At 39.6% G+C, this 19,083-nt stretch overlaps 1 protein-coding gene across 1 annotated transcript; it reads left to right on the top strand.

Annotated features, from left to right (window-relative positions):
• Positions 1-1,054: 1,054 nt before the first annotated feature.
• On the top strand, positions 1,055-17,659 carry atp13a3 (ATPase 13A3; the record flags this gene model as incomplete). Its single annotated transcript, XM_079221258.1, has 32 exons — positions 1,055-1,105; positions 1,204-1,377; positions 2,529-2,744; positions 3,178-3,248; positions 3,545-3,628; positions 3,980-4,049; positions 4,587-4,721; positions 4,881-4,953; positions 5,678-5,809; positions 5,967-6,149; positions 6,686-6,843; positions 7,551-7,739; positions 7,955-8,016; positions 8,611-8,761; positions 8,984-9,103; positions 9,418-9,435; positions 9,966-10,119; positions 10,363-10,483; positions 11,595-11,719; positions 12,203-12,363; positions 12,727-12,855; positions 12,997-13,076; positions 13,283-13,325; positions 13,427-13,536; positions 13,849-13,945; positions 14,045-14,117; positions 14,253-14,430; positions 15,046-15,224; positions 15,327-15,415; positions 15,619-15,699; positions 16,354-16,446; positions 17,462-17,659. 32 exons carry the CDS (start codon positions 1,055-1,057, stop codon positions 17,657-17,659), a joined length of 3,798 nt encoding a protein of 1,265 aa, XP_079077384.1.
• Positions 17,660-19,083: the final 1,424 nt, after the last annotated feature.

Raw genomic sequence — 19,083 nt, 5'->3', positions numbered from 1 at the left:
CTCCACTGTAACCTCACTGCAACCTATCAAATTAGAGGATGATTATGATGATTATTTTCAGTAAAAAAAAGTGTAATTGTATTGTAAAAAGTGTAATAATTAAAATTGGTAGGTTGACACATTTAGCTGTAAAACAATATTGTGGTTTGAAAATTGCAGCAATTTTGATTTAGATTAATATATTAATATATTGCCTCTCTCTGCATTGCACATATTTTCATCCATTATATTTTTGCTACTATGTGGGCCCAAACACTACAAAATTGATCTTGCTCATATTTGCCTTCTCCAAATTCAAGTTTGTAATTAAAGTATTAAGTCAATTAAGTTATTTTCAAAATAAGTTTTAATAATGTTGAAATAATGAGTGAGTGATGCAATGATTAGTACCTGTTCAAGATGTTTGAATTAATTTGAATCCTGAAATAAGAACTTTGCAGTATGCTCAGAAATGTATATTATATAAAAAATGGGAACACAAATCACCTGTCACACTTACATTTGAGATAATTTAAGTATGTTAGTCTGAGCCCAAAATACAGTAATATGTTTGGGGTAGTAGCAAGGCTGGCTAATCGGATTTCAAGGGTCATCAGTATCGGCGAAGTTTACCCATTGCCCCACCAATGTACCATTTAGATTTTGATACCAGATTAAATGTTAATTGGCTGCACAGTTGTGGTCACTAATCCTTCTCATAAACCTCGACTATGAAGTTATTTGTAGTGTATGCATGGTTTTGCAACCACAGGAATGCAGAGTTAACTGCATAATATAAAACTAGTGATGATCTGGGTTTTTCCCCAGGATCATTATATAACGCAGGAAGCTAACAAAGATGTGATAAATGTGTGGAGACAAACAGAGCATTTTCCACGCAATACTCTTTTCACATCGCATCACTAGTAAGCATCTTGTGACCCTCTGGTGTCTAGTCCCGGTTTTGATTTGTTGTTGTGGAGCTGAAATGTTTTTCCACACACTGTTCATGCTGACATTTTGCCTGTTGTGTTTGCAGTGACTAAGGGAGGAGCTTGGCAAACTGTTCTGCAGCATGGAGAAGGAAGACCTGAAGGTCCTCAACAAAGGGGAAGAGGAGGAGATGGTACGTTTTTTTCTCTTCATTTTACATCAGGGCCAATGTGGGAATTCATGCTTTCTGCCTTAATAGACTGCATCCCCTTTTCTGCTCCCACCCTTTAGGAGCTGCAAGGCTACCGTCTGTGTCGTTGGCGGCTGGCCCTCGTGGGCCTCGGGGTGCTGTGTACGGGGGGCTTCCTCCTCCTGCTGCTCTACTGGATGCCAGAGTGGTGCGTCAAATCCACCTGCATCCGTACCACAGCCCGTGATGCCGAAGTGGTATTGCTGCGCTCCACGGTATGTAGCAACTAAAACTGCAATAATTAATCAGTTGGTTAATGGACAGCAACTACTTAATATAATTCATGAAATATTGTAGTCATTTTTAAAGCAAATATTGAATGGTCTTTGTCATATATGACAGTATATTGATTATCTTAAGTTTTAAATTATTGGTTGCACAAGACAAGCTAATTGAAAACACCACTGTGAGGTTTTAAATTTACATTCAAAATTGGAACTTTCCAACTGGGAAAGGTAGTTGAGATGTTAAATTAGGGAACACAGGTGATGAACTAAGGACATTGCCAATGTGGGAGCATACTGGATGGTGTGTGCACGTGTGCTTTTGTCCATGTGTGTTTGCATTCCTTTCTCTGTGTTGGTCTCATGCTAGTGTACATGTGCATGCATTCTTCCATGACCATTTGTGTATGAATGCATGCGTTTGATCGTGGGTTATTTTAAATACCCTCATTAACAACCTTAAAGTGTAAACATTGTGCTGCTGCTCACTTCTTAAAGAGGCTTGTTCAGACATAGGAATTTGGTTGAGGGTTGAGAGTTGAGATTAGAACGGCTAAATCAGGATCTGAAAGTAACGCCTGTCAAGCACCAAATGCAGTTCAATATTTTATGGTGGATACTTAAGGGATATATGCCTTCGATATCTAGCCACCTAATATATTTTGACATAGTTGTATTAAAGACGGAAGTATATGTGTTTAGGATAGTTATAGATGTAGGGGGGTTAGGGAGTTAATGAGTGAAGGTCCTGATAGGAATACCTCACCTACAAAATCACAATTTGTATATCAATTACTCCCCCATGCTATGTTGAAATTCTTGAAGAAAAAACACATGCTTCCATGGTGAGTGGAGAATATAAAATGGAGAAAGGCCTTGATGAATTCAAGTAAATGGGGGCCACATTTACAACATACTCATGCAGTTTAATCAAAGTCTCATTTATGCAGTCATAGGCTCAGTACTTCCTAAACACATGCATCTTTCTTCGCTTTCACGGTGGGGGCATGCAAGAAAGGTTTTTTCTTTGGAAGAATTAAGGGTAACTCTGGATGAGTAATGAATATACAAATGGTAATTTTGTGGAATTAAGTATTCCATTAAAAGTCTAAAACTACAACTTTGTGTTTTTCTTTGTCTAGGATGAGTTCCGACGCTGGTTCCTGGCCAGGGTACGAGGGATGCTGGCCCCGGGGAGCAACCCCTTCCACAGCCTGGAGACCCAGACCACCTCCCCCTCCCCTTCCTCTCCCTCCTGTCCCTTCTCCTCCCCACATCCGGCCAACGGACATAACCCCGTCGATGGTAGCCCTGCTCAGGAGCTCTTCGGAATATATGGAGACTACCAGCCCACACAGGTAAGCAAGCCCATTTCTCCCCAATATACTGTGTTTTCATGCGCACACACACACCCCAGTGATGGAAACAATGTTTTTTTTCCAATGTTGATAGAAGGGTAAGTTGTACTTGTGTGTAATTATACATAATTATAAGTAGTGATACAGCAAATTGTAAAACGTATGTCACATAAAAACTGCCGTCCTTGTTGGTATTCTCCAACGCCTTATCCCAATAAACTCAACAATACAAATATAGTGTAATTTTCTCCACTCATTCAATTATTAAAAGTGACGTTATCGGAATTGTATATGTTACACTTTCTGAAACTGCTTCTCTCATAAGTTTTCTGTTTTCTTTTAAATGTACTGTTTCTTGACTTTTAATATGTACGTACAGTAATGCTGACATATGTATCTTCCCTCTGCCCCTCCCCTGTTGTATTTCCCCCAGATTCGCTATTTTACGTTCCATAGCACAAAGTATTATTGGAACGACGGCTTGCAGAACTTTGAAGTTTTAACGTAAGAATTCTTTGATTATCTACACAGAAACGTTTTTTTAATACCAGTTTGCAGTAACTTTTACTGCAGAAAATTATTCACTTAAAGTCATCTAAATTGGTTTGATCTTGCATCTCCAGTGTGTGCACAGTACACAGCAGTAAATATAGCTAAATATCCACAGCCCTATTTGTTAACCAAGAGCTGTAAAGAAAAATTTGAAAAACAAACTGTAGTAAAGTCTGAATTACACAAAACTGTGCCAGCAGCACAAGTCTAATTATTGACCCCTGCCTTGACCAATATTTCCCCTACAGTGGCCTGGATGATCTACAGCTCAGCTGCTCCACCCTCCACTTGGAGCACAGTGCAGGCCTGACCAGGAACCAGCAGAAGTACAGGTAACATCTTGCCAGTCTGAACGAAAGCTTGCACAACTCCTCAAAAGTCAGAGGAGGGTACTCAGGCCTGTTGGCCAGATTATTCTGTTGTGAGTTAGAGTAGCTGCAGCTGTGTAACTCAGATTGTAAAATGATAATTTATACTGTACAGCATGAATCATTTAAAGGAGAGGAGGAAGCAATCAGATATATTTTCTAAAGAATGAAAACCTACATACTCTTAACCTTAATGATACATTGATGTGTGCATATGCTGTATACTATGTGTATGTGTGCATGTGTATGTATGTTTTTAGAAATGAAGGTATGGTTCAAACTTTGCTCACAAATGTCTCTTTCACCTCTTGTCAGGAGACTGTTCTTCGGAGTTAATGAAATTGCAGTGAAAGTGCCTTCTGTTTTCAAGCTGCTTATCAAAGAGGTAGGGCCCAGTTTGCATTTAAACAGGAAGTCTTCTCTTTAACTATTATCCTTGAATGAAAGACATTTTGTTAACTTGTGTGCTCATCTATTACAAATAACAGATTTGTTATGGTTTCAGTTCCTGCTAAAGCAAACATTGTCAAAACCCACGCTAATTAACCAATCTAACTTCTTCTTATTCCCAGCTAGTAGATAGAGCACAGTAAAGTGCATACTTGTTTATGAACATTTTTGGGATAGGAGTGTATGTACAATACTACAATATTACCCCTTGCAGACCAATTCATTGATGTGGGTCCCAACTCGTGTTCAAACAACTTGAATAACATTACTCGATGCATCTCATACCCTTACACCTCAAACATTGCTAAAGCATGTGAACTTGATAATTTGTATTAAGTAGATTTTTACCCTGGTAGCATCTTTGCTATGCCCTCAAGTAGACGTCTCTGTTATTCAATTAATTGTAGTTGTTCCTTTATGCTCTCCCTGCTGCAATTGCCTCACTAATATGACTCTTTGGCTCCTCCTGCAGGTCCTAAACCCTTTCTACATCTTCCAGCTCTTCAGTGTGATCCTGTGGAGTGCCGATGAGTATTACTATTATGCTGTGGCCATTCTTTTCATGTCGATCATATCCATAGCTACCTCGCTGTACACCATCAAAAAGGTGAGCTTCACAAAAGGTTGAGTCATTTATCTAACACCATAGTTACTGCAAAACCTTGTTGAATTGGAAGAGAAAGTAGATGTCCTTTGCACTCACACAAGTGGTCATGGGGATCAAGAAGCTGTCTAAAGTTTATCATCTGTTTTCTTTTTCTTCCAGCAATACATCATGCTTCATGATATGGTGGCAACTCACAGTATTGTTCGTGTGTCTGTATGCCGAGCCATCAATGGTTTGTTGATTATTTGTTGTCTTTTTCTGTGGCCTCTGTGGAGTCATTTTTAATAATAGTGCATGGCATATTTTAGTCTATTCAGTCTCCTGCCTTTCTCAAGAGTGCTTTCCAAACCAAACCTGACGATAGCCAAAGCAGTGTAACTGTGTAATTGAGTCTGGCCAAGCTCAGAAGCAGAACAAAATGTCTGTCTTCCACATGGCTGCTAGGGTTGAGAAATGCAGACTTAGAGAGAGACATGGTGTATGTTTGATAGCAGGCATAGCACATGTGTACATTTAAAAAGCACTCAAATAGTTATGCACATTCTTTTGTATGTCTGAACTCCTTTTTAAATGAGTAATAGTGTCTGCAGAGATGACACTATCATCATTATAAGCCGTAACAAATTCAAATTAATTCCACGAGTTGGCCAAAGGACAAAAATATATTCATGCTCAGAATCAGTTGGAAACATTCTTTGGATGTCTGTGCACTGCTGATACTTTAATTTATGCATCCATTTAATGCACTGGCCCCAGCTTTTGATACCTAAGCTTTTTGCCTGCTGCCTAGAGAGGCGTGTGTAATGAGAGATGTGCTGAACAAGACTCTGGGGCTCTGACACACAAAATATCTCCTTTCTCACCCCCACATGCACTGTCTGCTACTACGGCTCTCTCTGTATTTATGGCGCACATTTACCTTCTCCACTTCTCCTTTGCACCCCCCTTCCTGGCAGAAATCGAAGAGATTTTGTCTACTGATCTGGTGCCCGGTGATGTGATGGTCATCCCCAGCAATGGGACCATCATGCCATGTGACGCCGTGCTGGTCAGCGGCACCTGCATTGTCAATGAAAGCATGCTCACAGGTTAGAGGCGACATCTGGAAATTTAAGTAACTCAAGAGTTAGAATGAATATTTGTACATAAACCTAACAAACGACCACAAGAGACTCTAAAGCGGCAAAATGCTTTACTTGTTAATTCCACAGCAGCCATTCCTAATATCAATTTAACCCCCATCAGGTGAGAGCGTTCCTGTGACGAAGACCAATCTCCCCAACCCATTGCCTGGGGAGATGGGGGATGAGGCTGACGATGCCTACAACACGGAAGAACATAAGAGACACACACTCTTCTGTGGCACTAACGTCATTCAGACCCGCTTCTATACAGGAGAGCTGGTCAAGGCTGTGGTGGTCAGCACAGGTGTGTGTGTCTGTGTCTTGGGATACATATTCAGAACTGTTATTGTTGGATGATTTGTAAATTGGTGGACGTTTCCTTGATGTCTGCTGTAGAAATGTGGGAACTAAAACCTAAAATGTTGTGAACTGACATATTCAAGATTATGTGACTATATTTGAGAGATGCGACTCTCTTTATGAGAATTGCATCTCATTATTTCCTACATACATGCTGACCCATGTGTAAGGACCTCAGTCTCTTGCTCAAGATGCTACTTCCATATAGTGTGCTGCAATTCACTAAGATGATGGAAATAGTCAAGAGGGTTTGTTTCAGACTAACTATTGACCAACAGTTGTCTAAAATCTCAGTTTGTATTGCTGCACATTATGAGAGCAATGCTGCCTTTCAGAGGTCAGAAATATTACTTTTATTCAGGAAGCTTTCCTATTATGTGCTCCCCAGTTTAATTCCTTGTTTATTACAGTTCAGAGACCTTGGACTCTGTCTGAAAAATTTTCATCCAAAACTTCTCATAACAAACCCTTTTCACGCAGGTTTTAGCACAGCCAAAGGCCAGCTGGTGCGCTCCATCCTTTACCCAAAACCCACCGACTTCAAGCTGTACCGTGATGCCTACCTCTTCCTGTTGTGTCTGGTGGCTGTGGCTGGAATTGGCTTTGTCTACTCCATTGTCCTCAGCGTCATGAACAAGGTAATTTTGCAAGTGACGAGCAGATTAAATAAATGCCAATGTTCTGAGTTTTGTGTTACATGGGTTCAGAGTTTCAGAAGTAAAAGGGGCGGAAATAAGAGTGCAAGAAAGTCAAATATTGTACTGACCCTGTAGAACATTGACTGGCTCGGTCTGTTGATTTGCTTACTTGTCAGCGGCCCAATACAACCGCCGCTTACTGTGGCTGAAGCTTGAAACTGAAATCCTTCCAAAACAAACTCTTAGTTACTAGAGTCCTTTTTCTTGTCATCTGATACTAACTGACTGGTGTTTTAGCCTTTCCCTCTCTTGGTGCAACTTTGTGCAAAGGTTTTCCCAACAAAAAACTGCAAGGAAATACATTTTTACTGTTTTTTTCCCTTCTCTGTAACCCCCGTTGTATGATTGTAGGGATGTTGTAGGATTATAGGGTTGTTGTAGGATAAGCATCAGGCTTGGAGGATCAGTTCGTTTGAGTCCTTGCTTTAGATTTGCTGTGGAAATGAGCAGTCAGAGGAAAGACTTTGCTGTACGACATTTATCAGTTATAAACTGACTGTCACATATTTTACTCTCAAGGCATGATTTTAGTAGCCTCTTCAATTCAGTGTGAACTAAGAAATCCCTACCAGTTTTAGGAGTGCTGAAAAGAAGTGGTTTTCAAATATGCAAACATTACCTGACCTTTTCCTTTCTATCTGCTCTAGGTGCCAGCTAAGACCATCATCATTGAGTCCCTGGACATCATCACCATCACTGTGCCACCGGCGCTGCCAGCGGCCATGACAGCTGGCATTGTGTACGCCCAACGACGCCTCAAACGCCTTGGCATTTTCTGCATCAGTCCACAGAGAATCAATATCTGCGGTCAAATCAATCTGGTCTGCTTTGACAAGGCAAGTACTAGTGGTTTTATTACTGCTGTTTTTGCTCTTCAAGTAGTCAGACATAACTTAAGATATTGCTAAGATTGTCCAAAAAAGTAGACACCTAAAATTATACAAAATGTGAAGACGTATACAACACTGTTATGAACAGTAGTAGCAGTAGAACATTTTGAGTAATTGAGAAATTCGATTCTATTTGTTTAAATCAAAATTGACTTTTACAGACTGGTACTCTGACAGAAGATGGATTAGACCTATGGGGAGTCCAGAGGGTTGAGAATGGCAGGTAAGCTTGTCTATACTCTCTCTATTTCGGCTGCATCCCTAAGAAATCTCAAGTCATTGTCTTAGTTAAGCTAGTACTGAGCTGGTATTGCTTTGCTGGTTACCTGGTGGAAAGGATTTGGAATGTCTCATTTCAAATTCTTGTAAATGCTGAAATCTGGGATGGTTGTGTCAAATGGCTTATGTGAAATAATTTAGATATCAGAAGAGATCAACAAAACCTTCAACCAGCCAGTATCCACTTGTGAAATGTGTTATTCAGCTGCACAGGAATGCAGTTGTTTGTCACATATTATAATATGCATAAATAAGTGATGATTATTGATGTATCTTCATTTCAAATAGTAGTTTAAATAGTTTCAAATAGTATGTGGTTATGATGTTTAGAAATAAATGGTGGCAAGAATCAGCGATATTAATAATCATGCACTGTTACTATACTATTCTTTTATACATGTAATTCAAATCCATTGTTTCTGGAAGTATTTTATTTTCCATGAAATATGTTTTCACATCGTACAAATACAAGCCAGTTCTTACTTGAGCCTCTCCCAATCATTAAACTTCTTTCCCCATTCACCTGCTGTTTCTTCAGTTTCCATCTGTCAGAGGAAAACGCATATAAGGAAAATCTTGTCAAGTCCCAGTTTGTGGCTTGTATGGCCACCTGCCACTCTCTTACCAAAATAGAAGGCCAGCTGTCTGGAGATCCGCTGGACCTCAAAATGTTTGAGGCTATTGGCTGGGTGAGTTGTTCTGTGTCTATCCAAACGCATAATGTTGGTCAAAGCAGCATAGTGGAAATTATGTGCAGGCAAGCCTTGAGAGACAGGAAGAGAGGGAGGGGGTATCTAAAATATATTTACTGTCTTATAATGTCTAATGTGTTCACACATTCTTTATCACTTACTGTATTTGCATCAAAACAATTTCAGAACCTTATTTTCTCTAAACCTTTGTCTGCCCAGATCCTAGAGGAGGCTACTGAGGAGGAAACATCTCTCCACAACCGTATCATGCCCACTGTAGTTCGACCCCCAAAACAGCTGCTGCCCCCACAGCCTGCTGCATCACCAGAGCAGGACATGGTATGAAGAGCAACCCAGTCGTTCCTCAAAATCACTGCAGGTCCTCAAAGTCTGGGAAATGTCCCAAACCCTGTCTTTTCTGTATAAACATTAGATTTATAGATCTGGATATATTTCAATGTTATTAATACAATATTAGATTTGATAGATTGTTAGATTATTGTGCAATAGTTGTGCAGTAGTTTATTGGCTATATTACAAACAAAGTAATACTCTTGTACCAGCAACATTATTAATGGTGTGAATGATTATTTTTTTGTTTGGACATTTTGTTTTCTCAGACTCATCCCACTCTGCTCTTTTTCTCATTCTAGGAACTCTATGAGCTCTCGGTAAGTAGGCCGCTTTTTTTTACTAAATAACTAAATAAATAAATTAATAGTAATAATGCTATCAATCCAATAATCTTTGTTTTGTCTCTTTTTGTCAAATAAATCATACTTATAATACCAGTGTAGGGAGGTGGTGAGGGACTCTGTAATCACTAAAAACAATGTGATTTACTACAAGAGAAAAGTTTTGATTTTAAATGGTGGTAAAATAGTAGCCTTCTATTTACTAATCTTGGCCAGTTAATAGAAGTCGGTTTAAGATGAGAAATTTTGATATTATTTTTAAGTTGACAAACCGTTGTCTTCGTTTTGTTTATTATACAGTATTAAAAAAGAGCATCTAATCTATATAGGTTAACTATTTTGCTAACCAACATTAAAGTAAGCCAATATGCCAGAATTCTGTAGTTGGTCATTTACGAGCATTGTCGGTGATGGAATTTATTTACAATTTTTCATCTTTTCTATGACAAAAACAAATTACAGAATTCATTATTTATATGTGTCTCTGCGTGGGTGTGCATATATAGGCAGCGCATGAGGTAGGAATCGTGCGCCAGTTTCCCTTTTCTTCAGCACTCCAGAGGATGTGTGTGGTGGCCCGTCTGCTGGGGGAGAAACGTATGGATGCCTACATGAAGGGAGCGCCAGAAGTGGTGGCTAGTCTCTGCAAGAAAGACACTGGTGAGCAGTCTAATTACTGTCACTGCTATGGTGCTGTTTAGCACTAAAAATATTATTATTAGGAATTTCACCCAGTAATTGTTTCCAGCAGCATTCTAGAAAAGGATTAAAAACCCAGTAACCCTGAATAGGGATTTCTGTCTCTGTTCCACTGCTTCCACAGACGTTTGATCATCTTTATTTGCTCGCTTTCCCTAAATGTACTTGTACTAATTTCTTCAATGTCTCGCTGTCTCTTTGCAGTGCCAGAAAACTTTCCAGAGGTTTTGGAGGGCTACACCAAACAGGGTTTTAGGGTCATCGCTCTGGCTCATCGTCGACTTGAATCCAAACTCACCTGGCACAAAGTGCAGAATATCAGCAGGTAGTGTTCTATATATTATTGGTATTGTTGCAGTTGCCCATCATTTTAAACCTATTCCTCTAATCCAGACCTGGGCATTTTACGGCCCGCAGGCTCTCCCAGTCTGGCCCGCGTTAGGTCAATCAAAAATGAAAAATATATAAATAAGATGCACGCAATGAATGCAATACAAACGACACTGCTTTTACTTTGAAGGCGATTTATTTATGTGTGCGCTCCCGCTTACGCAGCCTCAGCGACAGGCAGTGTTGCTAACTTGACGACTTGCAGACTGAAGTGAAAGCATATTGTTATGTAGTTTCTGTCCTAACGAGCAGCGGGTGCTGCCGCGAGCCCTTCCGCCTCCCAATATCTCACAGATGGTCAGTCTCACAGGAGCCTTGCGCCGCAGTCTCTGCCTCCAGATTGAACATTAATCGCGCAAAGCCGCCGCTGCTCTACCTGCGGTCTGATACACTATGGCAGAGCACTTTAAGTCAGTATCTCTTCTGGATTTGTATTCTTCTCTCAAAGAGGAGAACTTTCCACACATGAGGAGGCATGCTCAGAAGAAGTTAGTTCTCTTTGGATCTACCTACACATGAGAACAAATATTCTCAGTGATGAAATTCAACAAATCCAGATCCTCTCTCTGATACCAGTCAGCTGTCCTTCACATCTCCACCTCATTCAACTAGACTTCCATGCACTTGTTCAAGCCAACACAGACTGGACTTTTCTCACTGAGTAAGGAAAAACTGAACTGAACTGGAAAACATCAAAAGCACTGATTGCTTTTGTATAAAGTTAATACATTGCTGGTCTTTAACATACATATTTAAGGTAAGGATTAAAAAAATCTTAAAAAATTCAATTACATTTTTTACATAGTTTCATAGCCTTATTGTAACATGTATTCTTACCAGTAGCAGCTCAAAACCATATAATTTACAGTTTTTTAATAAAGTAATAACATTAATATTGAGTTTATTGAATTAAGTTCAGCCTATGGGTTCGGCCCTCCACAACGGTCCAAATTTCTCATGTGGCCCCTTAGGAAAATGAATTGCCCACCCCTGATCTAATTTATGAAATTTGGTTACAAACGTGTTCGTATTTTCTCTTAAATTAGGGATCACATTGAGGCAAACATGGAGTTCCTTGGTCTGATCATCATGCAGAACAAGCTGAAGGCAGAAACCCCAGCAGTGCTGCAGGACCTCCACCAAGCCAGCATCCGCACAGTCATGGTTACTGGTGAGAGCATGCACCCTTAAATATACCACTAATGCCATGAACACTAAAGAGGACACACAAACACAGATATGTAAATTAATGCATACAGAGTGAACATTACTCACAATCTTTCATGTCTTTCTGTCTTTATTTGCTTATTAAAAATCTTGTACTGACACAGGCAGCATAATTAGTTTGGTAATCTGTGTATTGGCACTTTCTGTGTATTTAATCTCTCTGGAATTTACTCAACTGTACCTGTAATCTCAACTAAAAACCTTTCTAGGCTGCTCATTGTAACAGGCACAAACTAACTCAGAAGATTTTATTTTACCTCCTTGCATATCTTTGATTTTATAATCTGTATTTTTAAGGTTGCTTCACAGGTTTTAAAAGGAAAACTATATTTAGTATAAAGCTCACATTGAGACTAGAAATTAATTTGGTCATTCATGGAAAAAAAGAAAAGCAAAATACTAAATGTGTGCTGTATTCACAATCCAGGTGACAACATGTTGACAGCCATCTCTGTGGCCCGGGACTGTGGAATGATCCCTCCCCAAGACACTGTCATTATTGCTGATGCCTTCCCTCCCCATGATGGACAAGCTGCGAAGATCACCTGGAGATACGCTGACAAGCCGAGCAAGAAATCTTGCATGGAGGTGAGGCGATGGGGCTAATGCTAACATGAATGCTCGCACAAAACACACACGGAGAGAAAAAGCCAATGATAGATAGGCTTGCACGATCAGACATACAATAAAAGGCTACATGTGGGCATATATTCTTGTGTCTCAACTGTCTCTGAAACTCACAAAGTGATTGTTTGTCAGTTGGCTGCTCTTCATGACAAGGATGTAGGGAATCCTATTTCGCTGCCATTTCCTCTCATTGTCTGTCAAAGAAAACTAAATAACAACTAAATACATTTGTTTTCATAAAATCAATGAGTTGTTAATGACACAGTCTGAGTAAGTATCTTATAATGGATTGGCTCTAATCCACTCTTATCATTACTTTCACAGGCCATAAACATCAGTCTGGAGGATGTGTGTCACGTAGATGAGCCCAAAACACAAGAGCTGTACCACTTTGCTATGAACGGAAAATCATTTGCCATCATCTCGGAGCATTTCCCTGACATGCTTCAAAAGGTATGAGGTCATCTTGTGTGGAACATCCCTCCAACCTTTTCTGTAACTGAAGAGGAAATGTTAAAGTTGCTCCTCCTGTTCTTTGGGTACAACTATCGCCATGATGCCTAAAGTTTCTGTTGTTATTGTATGTATGTTCAGCTGGTGCTGCAAGGCACAGTGTTTGCCAGAATGGCCCCGGACCAGAAAACTCAACTCATTGAGGCGTTGCAAGGCGTAGAGTGAGTATTAATGTCGAAACCACCATGTAGTCCAAAGTCCGAAGTGTTAAATCCACAGTATTTGCTGCTTGTCACGAAGTCTGTTGAAAAATCATCATCATCAGCAGCAGAATCAGCCTTCAGTCAGAACTGAGAAAAATACATACAGTATATATTTCATGGTAACATTGAGCACAGAGTCACTGATCTTTTTCATTTGCTCACAGTTACTTTGTGGGAATGTGCGGAGACGGAGCAAACGACTGTGGGGTATGTACAGGCACTTCAAAAGTAACTACCAATATGAGAATATCATATGGACATTGATTGTAAATGAGACTTACTTTATATTTCTTACTTTCCTCACCCAGGCTCTGAAGAGGGCACATGGTGGCATCTCTCTGTCGGAGCTCGAGGCCTCTGTCGCCTCTCCCTTCACCTCCAAGACCCCCAACATCTCCTGTGTCCCCAGCCTCATCAGGTAAGTCTTAATTTATTTTTATTTGTGTACCACACAGTTAATAAATAAATGGCAGAGAAAATATGAATGGTGAAAGTGATCAACTCTAAAAGAAGCATCTCACCTCAAAAGCACCAGGATAGAAAACTTGTTGTTTTAATATTTTTAGTGACGTTATTGACTTTTGAGCTTTAAAATTGGTAAATTTTCACACTTAAATATAATTAAATCATCATGCTTTTTAAATTCACCTACAAACTCATAGTGCTTAAATGTCAAGTTGTGTTTGTATCGCTACATGACATAATGTTACTTTATGTGTTGCTTTTACAGGGAGGGGCGTGCTGCTCTCATCACCTCCTTCTGTGTGTTCAAGTTCATGGCGCTCTACAGCATCATCCAGTACATCAGTGTCACTCTCCTCTATTCTGTATGTAACGCTGCTTCCAAAAACAATGGGAGCTGAGCAATTAATGAGAAATCCAGATTGTAATCTGTGCTGTTTGTTGTCTGTGTTTTTTTTTTTTAGATCCTCAGTAACCTCGGAGACTTCCAGTTCCTCTTCATCGATATTGCCATCATTCTCCTTATTGTCTTTACTAGTAAGTAGGCATGGATAAAGGGATGTGGTTTGGTTTTTTTAATCATGGTGATTTGTCAAGCTTTTATGTTAATTTCAGGTCTCTTCTCCTCACCCATAATGTCTATTTTCTCCCTTTCCCACTGCTCCTCCTCAGTGAGTCTGAATCCAGCTTGGAAAGAACTGGTGTCACGTCGTCCCCCATCAGGTCTGATCTCAGGGCCTCTATTGTTCTCTGTGCTGACCCAGATCCTCATCTGCTTAAGCTTCCAGACCATTACGTTCCTTTGGGTCCGACAGCAGTCCTGGTACACAGTCTGGACACCACTTTCAGAGTGGGTACCTGCTATCATTGTCAATGTACCTCAACTAAACAAAAATAACATCACAACATAATTGTGCAAAATACAGTTATGAAATTATTCTCAAATAATTTCTACCACAGCTTATTAGGGCATTATAGTTTTTGTCAAGGAAGCACAACACTTTACTTTGCAAGGTTGAATCAACCTCATGATTTATTAATACAATTATTTAAGTTAAAACAGAACCCCCAAAAAACATTAAAGAAAACTGGGTTACGAATCTTTCAGGCCCTGCCTCGCTCAGAAGCATTAGAATTGGCTATCTTTAGGATTTATCTGATAATCCACTGGCATAATAAAACAGGTCTAACATGAGGAAAATGTACATGCATACCGATGTCAGCAATATGTTCATGAAAGAAAACGGAAAATCTTCTAATTTCAGATTTAATTGTTATTTTTTTATCTCAAGTTTGTGGCTTTTATCTCAAAGAATAGTTGGGTTTATTTCTCGTGAATGTTGTGTCTTTTAATCTGAGACAAAATAAAGTTTGCAATGGCCCCAATACGCTGTTATAGATATCTGTATTTTGACCACAGACTGAAATTTGTTATTTGATTGTTCTTGAAACTCCTCTCACCTAGTGTCTGCAACCATTCATCACATATTAATGTGTCTGACCACAATGACACAGAAGTGGACGACCACAACATCCAAAACTACGAGAACACCAGCCTCTTCTATGTCTCCTCCTTCCAGTATCTTGTTGTTGCTATTGTTTTCTCAAAGGGAAAACCTTTCAGGCAGCCCAGCTACAAGAATTGTAAGACACTTTCTTCCTAATAAATCTGTCCTAAAATAGTTATAAAGTTACTTTTAAATGTTAATAATTTTGTGTTTTTGTGCTTGCTTGTTTTCTCTCCAGGGCCTTTTGTGCTGTCTGCCTTGAGTTTGTATGTTTTCCTGCTGTTCATCATGTTCCACCCTGTTAAAAGCATTGATGAGTTTCTTGAGGTAAGGAGACGTCAACACTAGTCTGGTGTAGACTGTAGCTTGTGCTCATGCCGAGGTATATTTTGATATAATATAAAGTCTGAGTCTGTAATTTAAATGGGCATAACTCAAGTGTTGCAGGCAGATAAAGCCTTACAACAAGGCTGTCTTTCAAATAATCTCTAAAGGTCAGCATTGGAGTATCTCTTTCTCTCTCTGTACAGATTGTTTGTGTGCCGTTTGAATGGAGGATAAAACTCTTCATCATCATCTTAGTCAATGCTGCTGTGTCTGTTTTCGCGGAGGTAAGACACACACTTGACCACATGGTAACAGTATATGTTTTTTTCATGTGCAGTTTTTTGTTTTTTCATGCAGTGTGCTCATTTTGTCTCATTTAGCTGGACAGCAGGATCAATCTTGGGTTGTGAGACAAATGTATTTTATGAAGTGACATTTTTTTCTTTTAATTAAACAAGACAAACTTCAGTATTTGTAATAGTTAACACTTTAAGCTGTGTTTTTTTCAGGAATGTTAACATTTGTTGGGCTTTGGAAAATCATCAAAACAACATACGTTTGTCTTGTTCTAATTCATAGAGGGAAAGGAGTTGTTTTTTTATTGCAGTACGCCACTCTCAGTGGAGCAGTATGATAATGCCTCGGCACTGCGTGGCAACCTATATGTGGATATTTACAAAACTCAAAGATTTCAGCATTTTGTTCAATATTTTGAAACACGAGGGTCCATGCACTTTCTTTTGATTGATTGGTTCACTTTAACATTAATCTCACATGTAATGATTAATGCAACTTGATGGTAGAAAGTCACCACACATGATTACTAAAAGCTTTGATACATTGTGGCTCTGCTAAAAAGTATATGCAATGCAGACGCTATGATAAATCAAATTAGACACTCTGTAATTCTTTCCCATGCCCACTGCACTATTCCCTAGACCTTCATCCTTGACATCATCTTATGGAAGCTTGTGTTCAGCCGAGACAAACAGAGCAGCCTCGGCAGCACTCCTGTTGCCCCGACACCACAGGTTGGAAAAATCTGCAAGGTTCTTCTTTCGCCCGTTCATTTTCCTCTTGTGGTGTTCCCTCTTTCTGTCCCCACTTCTTTCTCTAACGTTTCAGAGCCATTTTTCTATTGTAATTTCTAACCAAGAAATGGATGAGTCATTCTTAGTCGTCCTCTCCTTCTTGTGTCCATCTGATGGGCCTTCTGTTCAGGGCTTGATAACGGTCTCAGTTTAACTTCAAACCATTCTGTTCTGCGGCTCTGTTTTGAGAACTGCTCCAGTATTTTACTTAATAACATTCTTATAACTGAAATCTATTTCCAAATTTAGAGTTACTGGTGGTCACTGTTAAACATTTAAATTGAGATGAACATGTTTATGACTGGAAAGTAATTGGTTTACTTTGAAGATTAAGTGAATGAGTACTGTTTCCACTGCCTTTTAGAAACCACCATAGACCCACCTTGCTGTAGGCCCTACTAATCTCTTATTTGCTGCACTTAGTTTCCCTATTAGCTATTCCCTATCGTAGATAACTGTCAGCCAATGCTATCATGGTTCCAATCAAGCACAGTATATCTATTATCACAGCATGGCTAAGGAGAGAATTTGACTCGTTTTTACATTTTTAAAGATCTGCTGTGGAATCCTTTGTTTGTTTGATCTTTGACTCCATGGGCTTGTCTTTAGGGAGTGGATTTAGTCTTTAAGCTTTCTATTGCCAACTCCCTGAAACTATTGTTGTGCTGAATTTTGTTTTAAACGTCTTGCATGCACAGGCCATTGTTACAACGCACTCGTGTAAAGAAATGTGCCTGTGTTTAAATATCTCCTCTCCATTTTTATACTTTGCATGCAACAGTTATATCCGCATGCCACTTTCAGATATGCATTGGTCAGTAGAAGTGTTTCAGAAACCCCTCCAAAAATATGACACTAGTTAATGGAAACTTTTCTACCTTTCCCTCCCTTTCCTCCTGTCGCTGGTATTTGTATTAAATTTATTTGTTTATTTTTGCGATTGTGGTATTTTCAGAGGCCCAGTGACCTGCAAGCGTACAAGTGTCTGTCCCGGCTGTGCTGCCCAGGCAAGATTACACCCAAGGCTCGCTACATGCATCTGGCCCAAGAGCTCAGTGTGGACCCCGACTGGCCTCCAAAGCCAACCACCACCACAGAAGCCAAGTCTCGCCCAGAAAATGGCTCGACCTATCAAATCATGATCAACTCCTAGCACCCCCCCACAGCATCTCATACTAACTAATCTATCCCTCCGATACAGGAGACATGTATGCATATGACGCGTGTTCAGTGAACGCACCTTCAACCTATTCAAATTAAATTGTCATAGGATAATTGCCTGTCGTTATGGTTCACACAGACTTGCGGTTAATACTGTAGTTCCAGAGAGGTTGCTGCAAAGACCTTAAGATTACACAGGAGTACCAAATATAGTCGAGTTTAATTTCTCTCAGCATTATTGCTCTCTCTGACTCAACCACTCACGCGGTCTCAGGTCTCTCTTGCTTGTCTTTTTAAATGTAATTTATCAGTAACATTTATTGTGATTCCTATTCGTTATTGCAATGTCTGTTCACCAAAGGTGAGGAGCATTCAACCCTGTCTGGGAGGTGAGGTAATTAGCCAGGTTGAATATATGTGCATTCACCTCTTCAAATTGACTACCAACGCAGTTTCAATATCCTCTCACTTGGTCTGTGTAAAAGGGGTATAAAAGAGCCGAAGTCTCACTCCGCTACAGAGCTAGCTTCTGACATGCATGTGCTATCAGAAATGTCATATAACAGCGCCTTCAGATTTCATTACCAACTACAGTGCTGGACATTCCACGTAAAATAGCCTCATATGTTGCAGGCTTTTAGACTGGTCACTGAGGAAATAGAATAAGGAGAAAAATAGGATGAAACGATGGTAGTTTAGAAGAAGGGTTGTGCTTTGGCCCTCAAAAGTATGACCCACTCTTAAACGGAGAGTAAGGTAATTGGTCGATAGAGAAAGATTTTGGACTGTTTGATTAAAAAGGAAGAAGAAAAAGGTTTTATTGACCAACACTGTACGAGCTGATCATATCATATACAGTTTTTAATAGCAGCAAGTCCTGTTTTTAATTCTGAGCATTCTACACCTCACTGGAGTTTGTTTACACAGTAACCTGTTTCACAAGTCCAGCTGGTTGCAGGCGGTGCAGGCTCCGATTGCTACTATGTAGTGATCTTATACAGTTAATGTAAATGTATAGTCATTTTAATGAGCTAGCATTACCACCTGGCAAGCACTCGTTAGAGAGAATCATAACCAAAAAGAAAAGCTTTAAAGCTTTTCATGGATCCCCAGGAATGAATCATGAATAACCATTTGAGACCAGTATTCAAATAATCTTTAAAGCACACTGCGTTGTAGAGGATTAATTGCACACCTCCGGCAGCATTTCTATTTGCAATTAAACACAAATATACTGATTGGCTGTCGAGAGCAAATGATATGTTAGAGTGTGGAAAAGTATAGACCATGAAATGGGGCATTGCCCAATTTTTTGATTTGGAAACTTTACAACGAGTCTAAAAATATTCATGTTTTTTCAGAGTTTACAGGACTAAATCTGCTGTCGTCTGCCATAATGTGACATGGCCTCTCTGA

This window comes from Taurulus bubalis, assembly GCF_910589615.1.
Source record: "Taurulus bubalis genome assembly, chromosome: 7".
NCBI lineage: Eukaryota > Metazoa > Chordata > Actinopteri > Perciformes > Cottidae > Taurulus > Taurulus bubalis.
Note: the sequence above shows the minus strand (reverse complement) of the source record. Positions and strands in the feature narration are given on the sequence as shown.